The sequence below is a fragment of the Cariama cristata genome, unplaced genomic scaffold, assembly GCF_000690535.1.
Source record: "Cariama cristata isolate BGI_N322 unplaced genomic scaffold, ASM69053v1 scaffold22603, whole genome shotgun sequence".
Taxonomy (NCBI): domain Eukaryota; kingdom Metazoa; phylum Chordata; class Aves; order Cariamiformes; family Cariamidae; genus Cariama; species Cariama cristata.
The window spans coordinates 3,023-13,562 of record NW_009608125.1 but is presented as its reverse complement, the minus strand read 5'-3'; the positions used below and the strand labels follow the sequence as shown (position 1 = coordinate 13,562).

At 35.4% G+C, this 10,540-nt stretch overlaps 1 protein-coding gene across 1 annotated transcript in view; it reads left to right on the top strand.

Annotated features, from left to right (window-relative positions):
* Positions 1 to 5,721, top strand: part of EEF1E1 (eukaryotic translation elongation factor 1 epsilon 1) — a 15,510-nt gene extending 9,789 nt beyond the window's left edge. Inside the window, exon 3 of the mRNA XM_009697020.1 lies at positions 5,061 to 5,721. Coding sequence (XP_009695322.1) covers positions 5,061 to 5,201 — 141 coding nt within the window. The 3' untranslated portion in view covers positions 5,202 to 5,721. The remainder of the gene's footprint in view (positions 1 to 5,060) is intronic.
* The last annotated feature ends 4,819 nt before the right edge of the window (positions 5,722 to 10,540 follow it).

Genomic DNA, 10,540 nt, shown 5'->3' with positions numbered 1-10,540 from the left:
CTCTCCACTTATATGTTTGGGGGGGGGGGGGGGGAAGGGGGAAGCTGCTCTATCTCTTAATGTGATGTGGTCCAGGGAAGCAATTCATTAATATCCACCACTGTTTCAGCTAAGCCTTGTGCAAAATATCAATAAATGTTTCCTCTAATCCTTCAAGAGAGGAGGTAGAAATGGGAGGCACTGGCAGGATACTCACAGTTCTTGCTGTCCATCAAACTGTCTAGAAAATTGATCTGGGAATGTTACTGATAATGACCTTTAGGATTAATCTCTCTGCTTTTCATAGACTAACAACTACATGCTAACACAGACATTAGTATTAGTAATAGAATACTGTAAATATTAGTGACATACCATGATCATCCTAAATGAGCCAAGTGTTATTAAAAGTTTAAAAACCTTCTGATGCACATTTCATTGGAAAGGTTTTTAAGACCACCCAATCCTATTGCTCGCTTTTTCACCTGTGCTTTCAACCTTTCTTAGTGTTTCTGAATATAGATCATACATCTTTGTATTCCTCCCCTCCTCCCACCTTCATTTTGCCCTTCCCACTATTCGGGATGAGGGGGGCAGGGTCTGGAACCTGGTTTTCACTGTCCAGGCTCATCCATTTGATCTTACTAATCAGTTTGCTGAACACCAGCAACTCTTAATTTTGCAATTGTATGCCTGCCTGTCATTCTTCCTCTCCCTTCTAATTATCTTAATAAGCCCAACAGTACTATGTGTTTAAAAATCCATATTATGGGAAAGGACTTAGTATTTTAATGAGTGAGAGTGAGATTCACAGGTAGTATTTCAAGCTTCTTGCAGACTGAGTCTATTTTGAGTCTATTACTTAGAAATACACACTTGTAACAATAAGGCAGGAACTAAATTGTTGTTCTGCATCATAATATAGGTCACAAACACCCAAAAAGTGTACTGCTTGATACTGTCTAAATAAGGTTTTTCAATCAAAGTGATTTACATTGTCATGTGTAATTCCATGTCTCCTTATATCTAATATAAATATTATTGTCTTTAGACACTTTGATTACTCAAATACATATGTAGATAAATATGATGAACAATAAAGTTCTACTAGGTTAAAGCACAGATTGCAGAGAAAACATGAATTTGGAAGCATTGCTTGAGGATAGCTCAGGCAATCAGTAAGCATTAAATTCCCCCTGTGGTAATGAACTTGTTTTGTTTTTTTTTATTTAAAATTAAAAAAGTTTCCCTATTTTTTTATTCTGAAGTATTTTTAAACAGCACAAGTCCAGTTCTATTTATGGGAAATAATATGAAGATTGATCTGGTTTTATACTTCAGAAATTTTGTCAAAACCAAAGAAGTAGTCTCAAATCTATGTCTGACTTGAAAATTTCTTTAATAAGGTCTAGAAAATAACTTATGGGTGAAATTTATATCTGCAAATGGAAGAAGCCTCAGTCAAAGTTTTGGGGTCAAATCAAGTACAAACCACAGTAGTTCTCCTCAGGTCAGAACTACTAATACTAAACTAGAATAAGACTCCAATAGTAGTTTCTTTTCCAGTAAATTTTTTCCGTAATAAACATTTCCTGTAATAAATAGATAGCTGTGATTTTTTGTTGTTGTTAATATTCACTGATATCTGTTATCTCAGTACTAAGATAAAAAGTGTATTCCTTCTAAAGAACGATGTTAGAAATTGTATTCAAACTGGACTACAAAAAAACAGTTTTACTTTAAAAGATTTAATTTTAACCATGTTCCTTTAACATCTGAAAGTTAGTCAAAACTATGTGAAAGTACATGTATTTCATTAAATACACCATTCAAATATTTTTGTTTTTTTTCTCTTTTCCTCATATCTAAAGGCTAAATTAAAAAAGTTAGATAGTATCCTAGCCTTTTCCTGATGCTGAAGAACTTCACATGTAGGCACATATTTTTAGACTTTCCATGTGCGTGCAGGGTGCGGGAATGGGAATTTATGCCTGTATCCCCAATGCTACTGAAAGCAAAAATAATTAAAGCTTGTGTATTTATAGCCTTTCTAGAAACTCTTCTAGTTGCGTTATATGATGACCACCTTGGTTACCTTTTGTGAGCTTTGTGGTAGAAGAATAAGACTTTTTTTTTTCCATGACACAAAAAAAAAAAGACTGTCAAATTGAGTGTCTGCTTCTTTGCTATTAGAATAATTGGTTTAATAGCAAATAATTATTTTAACAGCAGAACAGCAGCCTTTCTTAACTTGGGGGAATTATCTAATTTAATGAGGAAGAACAGAAAATACCCATCTAACAAAATGTTGTAAAAAATGCCATGGAAGTGATCTCTAAACAATTAACCTAAGAGTTATGTTCTGAGTAAAAAGTAGAGCATGCCACAAAGTGCTTTTTAATATGTTTCGCTGGTAGAATACATTATGTAAATAAGTAAAAATATCTTGCTTGTTGTGCCTAGAGTACAAAACGAGGTTTTGTTGTTAGAGTACCTGTCAATTTTGCCCTTCAGATGTTTTTTCACTATGCTATCAGAATGGAGGGGGACTAGTTTTCCAGACTTAATTTTTGATTTACATCTGAGAAGTGTTAATATTGAGAATTATCAGTATAAGATTATGGGGAGGAAATACTGTATCTGCTGCAAAATCTGAAGTTTAGTTCAGCATTTTCATAACCAAGTGCTTACCCATTAAAGACTTCGAAAAAGGATATTGTAATTATAACTTTAAGTGTACAATACTCAAGGAACTTAGTGACAGTATTTTTAGTATCTGCTCATACTTAAATCCTTTTCTTCACTTTCAGTGACTTTAGATGGCCTTAGAGTACACATGTTGCTCTTTTCATACTCTCTGTTGCTTTGGAAATGGTTCTGCAGCTTCATACCAAGTACCAGCTTCCAACTACCATTAATTATAACAAACTGCAGGTGATCAAAAGCATCTTCCCCTAATTGATACTGGGTGATTTTTTTTTTTTTTTTTTTTTTGTCCTGAATATACTGTACTTGCAAAAGCTCAGGCAATTTGTGAAGCACTCAGTGTTATGCTTTAATAGCTTCCACTTTTTGTTTGTAATGCCTTTAAAAATTCTGGAGTTTTTCCCCTTGTCAGTGTTAATTCTCTTCCACTTGGCTAATGCTGATTAACTGTCTTATGTTTCTAGCTCAGCAAAAATAGTCTGTGGCTGTGTTTTAATTGATTTGTCTGTGCAGTTCTGTCAGACTATACAGCTGTAGAAATAGTGCTTACATTTCCATGCCAGCAGCAAAAAAAGGCAGATTTTTCTCATACTGCCTAAACTGGGGGTCATAACAGTTCAAAATTGCAGAAGTTGCTGTGGAAATACATGTGCAGTGCTATGCTTGTATGCTGGCAGGTGAGTCCCATAGGAGGAAGAGCTGCTTGGGTTTAGGAGCAGCTTTTTGGTTGTTGCTGCAGTTACTATATGCAGTAAGTAAGTTACTTAACTTCCTGTTAATAGAGCTTTAATGCTATGTGGCATTGATTTAGAATTCCTTTCTGCAACTCCTTGAAAAGTTTGTTGGAACATACTTGTTTTCAGCTGTCCTGTGCCCAAGATCAAATTGCCAAGAACCTGCATTATCCATGAAATCTGGTGTTTGTAGAACAAGGTGTAAGGAACTTGCCATCTGTTTAGCTTTTGAGGAGAGGATTAAACTTGATTAGCTTTAGAAGTCTAAACATGAAAAATATTAGGCTTGTCTAGCTAATGATTTGTCTGTTAAAACTACAGGTGTGCCCTTTTTCATTGACTGCAGGTGTTGTCAAGATGACTACGTTAAGCTTGATGGCTAACTTGGCTAACTGAAAATTAAGTGAGGTGAATCCTGTGCTGATTGGTTTAAGTATTGGTGAGATAAGATAGGGTTGTTGATGTGAAGATCACATTTTGTTCCTGATGCAGTTTTTGTAGTCTGTTTTGACAACTACCCCATTTGTAATTCAGCTGTAGTAGGTTAATGTGAGGAAACAGATTATTGTCTCAACCAATAAGCTAACTTCGTTACAGAGGAATGAGGGGACCTAAAATTGCTAATCAAGGAACAGTAATATAGGTGATACAGGATGGGAATAGTAGTTCTACAGCTGGCTTGAAAGTAGCAAAGCTTTGAGGATGTTGCTGACTTGAACTTAGACTTTGAAAGGCATACTTAAGATCTGTAATTGTAGATGACTCTATCTGAGCCAGTCCTCTGGTAAAGGTAGGCTTGAAGCTCTTCATTAGTCTTAGCCACAATTCCTGTGGCAAGGAGCTGTTGCAATAGCTGTATGATAGTTGGAGGCTTCTTCCTGACTGATCTTGCAGCTGTTTAGATTTGGGTTGAAATAAACAAGTAACCGTAGAGAACTCTGGTGAACAACAAGACCTCAAACTGTAGGAGTAAGTGATAGTACTTTAAATATGTTTATGAAATATGAACAGGTTTCCAGTTTGGTTTACTGTAATAATTTTAATTATGCCATTGCTATCTTAATAATATGAGCTAGCACATTTGAACAGTTAAGTGTTGAGCTATGCTCTTTCTTAGTGACTATTGTATGACTATTGCTCAAAATGGAAAACAACTTTCAATTTTTCTATCCAGTCGGAAATTACCTGGAAAAAACTTATTCCTATACTTAGAATACATCTTGAAACACAAAGTAGTCACTTTGCCTGTGAGGCAAGACTGCCTGCTAGATTAACGTGAAAGACTTGTACATGATGTGGAACTCTTCCCTGCCCCTCCCAATACTATATGCTAACCCTATGAATAGATAGATGCATTAAATTCAGGCAAACTAATGCCCTTTTCCCCCCCTTTCTATCATCCAAATGTATATTCCACCCTCCAGTTCTGTTCACTTGAGTAAATTACAAGTAAATACATATTTTGGGATGTAAATTTTAATATGTGAAATTAAGATAGAATACTGTTGGACTGTAACAACTTTTTATGTGAGTCGAAATCAACTGTAAAACTGTCCACTTTTATTTTACCTTACCATGTGTTATGACACTAATGATGCAATGCCTTGTATTATTGGTGCCTTGTATTTCTTCCCCATGCAGGTGGACCTCACAGTGCAAGAAAAGGAGAAATACCTTAATGTGTCTCGTTGGTTCAATCACATTCAGCATTATCCAGGTGTCCGACAACATCTGTCTAATGTCATCTTTATCAAGAACAGATTATACACGAATGCTCATTAAGGAAAATCTTAACATCATGTTGGAAAAGTGTTTAGGAGTTTAGAAGTTATACTGTCCAAAACCACTAACTTGCAAATACTGGTTTGTAACCTTCTGTATGTGAACCAAAACTGTTGATGCCTCAAAGAATACAACTGCATTGAATTGCTATTGTTCGTTCAAGAGTTTGAACTAATTAAAGAATTGTATCCTGTATCTGATTAAATGCAACAGTGGTAGAAAGATGGAAATTGAGTTTTAATTCACTATTTTTTAAAAATGGAAAGTTCTTTCAATTAAACATTCAAGTGTAATTACATGGTCTATAGGAAAGAATTACTTCTTTTCCTTCAATTATTCACTCCTTTTGCTATTTATTGAATTTTTACATATGTCCTGCTTTCTTTTAATTTTATTTTCCATGGATGTTTACACTAGTTTTGTAAAAGTTAAGAGCTATATTGTGTGCCAAGGATGTGAAAAAGGGAACATGCAAATGTTACAAAGTATTTATGTGATGGAATAAATTATTTTAAAACTGTAGTCTTAATTTGGCTGTGAAACTTTGTAGTTTTTCTTCAGTAAAGAAAATTAAGATTTTTTTTTTTAAAAAAAAAAAAAGGTTAGTTCACTTGCTACTTCATTTTGTGGTATATAGAGTTTTATTTTGATTCTAGAAGCATTTTCTTCCAAGCTGGGTAAAAGAGCTAGCAGATTTTGCGTATGTCTCACTTCATATGGTATTTACATACCACTGCAAATGCACCCACCCACCCACCCCCCCAAAAAAAAAAAAACAACCAACAAAAAACCCCACCAATAACCATACACTGCCACACACACCCCCACCTTTGCACCCCAGCTTAACATAATAATGAGCTAGTCTGTCAAATTCACTCTCAATGTCTTAACAGAGTGTTTGGTTTTAAACTTTGAATCAAACATTTGGACATGTCATTTCACTGTAGAATTTGGTCTCTCCATTTTTCTTTTTAACAAATCCAAAAGCGCTAACGTAATGCCCTAAGAATACATCTGAATAGGGTAATTACCTTCTGCACAATTCAGTTAACATTTCTTTTAAAACACTGAAAGAAATACGAAAATATTTTTATATTTTAATTGATAAACTTCTATGTTGGTTTCTACAACGGTGTTCAGTAAACAACTTCTTGGTTGTATGTTCTCTTGTCTTGTGTGCTACTTTAGGAGCCTTCTACCCAGTAAGGTAGATACAAAGATATCTTGAATAGCTATTAGAGCATTCTAATGTTACAAGAAAAAAGGAGGTAGATAATGAGATGAGGTAATTAAAATACATCCTAACGCATAAAAGGACAGAAGAAAATTGCATGAGTAAGCTTAACTTGGACTATTTCAGGCTCTCTAATAGGCGTTTTCTGTATATAGATACTTTCTTTAGAGGATTTACAGGCACACGGTGTTACTTTTAGGGATGTCTTATATTGTTAAAATATTCTTGTTTGGTTTGAAAAACTTCTCATTGTTACCCAGAGGGCTTAATTCTCAGCTTCCGCCATTTCTCCTGGTAGTTACTCTTTTTCCTTGCTATTTAGAAGCAAGCCTTGTGTACTTCATTATGAAGATATGACTGAAACTTGAGATCTGTTCAAGAATTGTGGAATGGGCTTTAGTGCAAATGTACATTAGAAACTCCAGAATTTTCACATTTGACTACCTGAGGGCTTCAGGTTTTTAACTGTCAGTAGTTAAACTCATAATTTCCAATTTATTCAAACATTTGTTACCCAGTAGCGTATATAAGTGAATTGTTTTTTTTTCCCCCACTTATAGCTGGCAGCAAGTGATGACGAGACTTAGTGGAATTTAGTTGAAGTGTAGGTATTTTTCTGTAATAAACCATTTTCTGTTTCTGAAGGGGAGCATGAGCAGGAATCATGAGTGCATTTGGTCAGGGTTTGGGGAAGTTTCACATTCATCTTACAGATTGATTGTTTTTATATATGCTGTTGCAAGTGAGAATGATTTAAGTTTTGTGAAGTGTATGTGCAAGCCTTCATCCATGGAAACAGCAGCTTACGTTACAGCTAAGGGCACTGAAATGGAACCAAAGCTAAAAATATTGCTGAAAACAATACTGTTGTCTTTTCAGGTAAGTTTTGTAGGGATGATGCTGCAAAGTGTAATTTTTTTTTTATTTTTTTTTTTAAAATCCCAAACAGCCTGTTTCCAAGTGTTGGGATTTCACAAGGTGGCTACATGCTGCTGCTGCAGTATCCCCTAGCCTCTTGTGCCAGTTTTATTTTCTCTGGTGTAGAACAGAAGTCTTACTTGCTGCTGAAATGTTAAAAAAAATAAAAAATGTTCAGCTAACAGGAAGATGAAATGTTTAGAAGTGGATTAGTAAAATTTAACTCTATACTATCTAAAAGGCATTTGGTTGTCATCATATGCTAACTTGAGCATTTCAATTTTCTTTCCTCTGCATGAAGAGAAACTTGAGATAGAGGGTTAAAAGCAAAGAAGGATGAATTGAGACTTTGCCTTTAGAGAGATGACTGGGAAAACCAGATGGTATTGATTTCCTCCCCTCTCCCCCTTTCTGTCTAATGCCTTTTGATCATCAAGGACAACTAAATCTGTAAAAAAAACTTCTGAAAAATCATAAAAAATGGTCTGAGATTGTATGAGGTACATTTTTCACGATGCTGCTTCATATTGTTTACAGATGAGGTGTAGTGTACATGAGCTCTCAAATTAACACTGATGATCTGTATAAAAAGCGTGCATGGGTGAATGTTCTGCTGTTTTTAAAGCTACTACCGCTTGTGTAATATTTTTTTATAGTTCCACTGAACGTTAGTAAAAGTGACTTTCCTGCCTTGCAACCCCCTTCTTTCTTAAAATCTCAGTTGCTGAAGGGCACAGTAAATACTGTGATGTTGTTTTACTTTTGTTGCTTCGCAGTTTGATGATGATGATGGCCACAGTGATGTGTGGAATTTATTTTCACAGCATTTCATGAACAGTGACACTCTCATTTGTTAACGTATCTCATCATTGCAGTACTATTATTTTGCATAATTGTTCTATCTAATTTATTCAAGGGGCCTGACATGTTATGGTCTTTTAAGTATGTGCCTCTAGGACTTGAGGTTATTGCCATATGGTGAGATAGTGCTGCATGACAACCTTTCAGCAACTGAAGAATTCAACAGTGAAATAAGTATGATAATTGTAAGTGTTCAGTGAAATCTTACCACTTTGACTTGTCCTTTTCCCCTTGATGCCAAGATGACCACTGCTTGCAGACAAGCCAGGTTGAAACAGGTGTTCAGATACTGCATCGGGTATGTTCGAAATGTGCTGATGATTTTTAGTTGTCTTTGTATGTGTAACTTCATTTTCAAGTGAGAGTTCAGTTTGACTTCAGACTTCTCTAGGGCCAGTTCTTGCACTGAGACTTACAACTGGGCAACAGTGATTTATAGAAAAATTCAGGTTTAATATGGGATTAGGGAAGAGTGAGTAGGAATAAGAAATTTGAGAAGATCTGTGTTACAGTGAACAAAAAATACTAGTTCCAGTTTAGACCTGGGTACTAAGAAAATCAGACCATTCAGGTGGGACTGAAGTGTAGGCTTTTCAGCAGCAGAACTATAAAGATTTTTTTTTTATGATAGCTTTAAATGTATAACATGCTTTTTATCGAGTTCGTTTATGCCATCAGTCATTTACCTACTAGGTTGGTATCCCAATTGTCCACCCAGAAAACAAGTTAGGAGATACCACTTCCAGTTAACAACTGAAACAGTCCAATCGAGCAAGTTTTGTTAGGTTTCTTCGCTGCCCACCCACACCAAGTACTTGCTTTCAAGAGGTTTGCACCTATTGAATTGCCAGAGATTCTTTGGGTAGAATGCGGAACATTTGCACAGTGAAGTCTCCTGTCTAGCATCTTAGCTGTTTGCCTGTGAGGTGATATTTTCACATCCTTTTAATATTTTTTTTAATCTTGTAATCCTTCTCTATAGCCTACCACACCCTCTTCAAAATATTTTTAAACTGAAGCAGCCCTTCTCCCAAGAATTTCTTACTACTACCTGAATCTTTGGAAGAACATAGGCCTAGAAATGGGGGACTTTTTTTTGGTAAGATACGACTTGGAGTATCTTGAAAAAACAATTCTTCAACTTTGCTTTCTCACATACACATACACACATTTATTTCAGTTATAGCTGATGGAAGAGTAATGTAGACTTCAGCATGGGTGTGGATCCTGGGTTATTAGCAGGGAGCTGAGACTAAGGTTTAAAATGGACATGAGTACTTTGCAATTCAAGTAAGACACTCATTTATATTAAGTATTTTATATGAAAATGTGACTTAGAAGTGTTAACATGGTTTTGTCCATGAAATAAAATACACCCAACTAACATTACAGATGAAGAGAACTGTAAAACTTGGGCATCTTTGTTCTCCTCTTGGTTAAAAAGCAATAGATGATCAAAACTGCTTCTCAGTGCTGTGGATTTGAAAGAGATGAGGACAAAGTACTTAAAAGGAGGTTAGCGGAGAGAGAGAAAAATAAAGGAATAGATACAACTATAAAATCATTATCAAGAAATCCAGTGTAAGCTCTCTCATTCAGAGGTCTGGTTCATATTCTTTCTGATCTGCTAGCATCTTCTGTTTGCATCTCTGCAGGTGATGTATGGTTTGTCTGCTACGTGAATACTGAAGTTGGAAATAGAGACATTATCATGATTTTTTTCCAAGTAAATTTGCCTTGGTCTGGCCATAAATTGATTTTATAATTGTATGTGTATGCAAAGCTTAGTATGTAATTTTTTTGTAACTCTTTTTATTTTTTGCTAGGAAGAGGGATCTGTATTTGATTTGGTTTTTTCCTTTTGGTTTTCAATCTTATCACTTCTTTTAATCTTTGGTATGTTTCACGGTCTATAACTTCAAAGTGTAATTGCAATGATACAGCTGCTTAATGGATTAATACATTTAATATTTTCCCCCTAAGAGCGGTATTCCTTCTTTGCATCTATAATTGGATCGTGCTGCTGCTGTCCCTAATGGAAACACCAGGTTTCATATTCACCATACACCTGAGCACGTGCTTACTCACTTGGTAATCTTAATTTTTCTTCTGGATTTATCAAAATTGAATTGTATTCCGCATATTTTTTGTGCTTGAGTTTTATTGCAAAAAGTGTGAGGGGAGATGCCATCATGCACCTCTGCTGCCCCAAGCTTTCAGATTCAGGCTGTGTCTTTGTATCCCACTGCTGCTTGTCTTGAATATTAGATTTATATTACTTCAGAGCCCAGCTCCAGGGTGATATATAAAGATATCGCAGATTTGG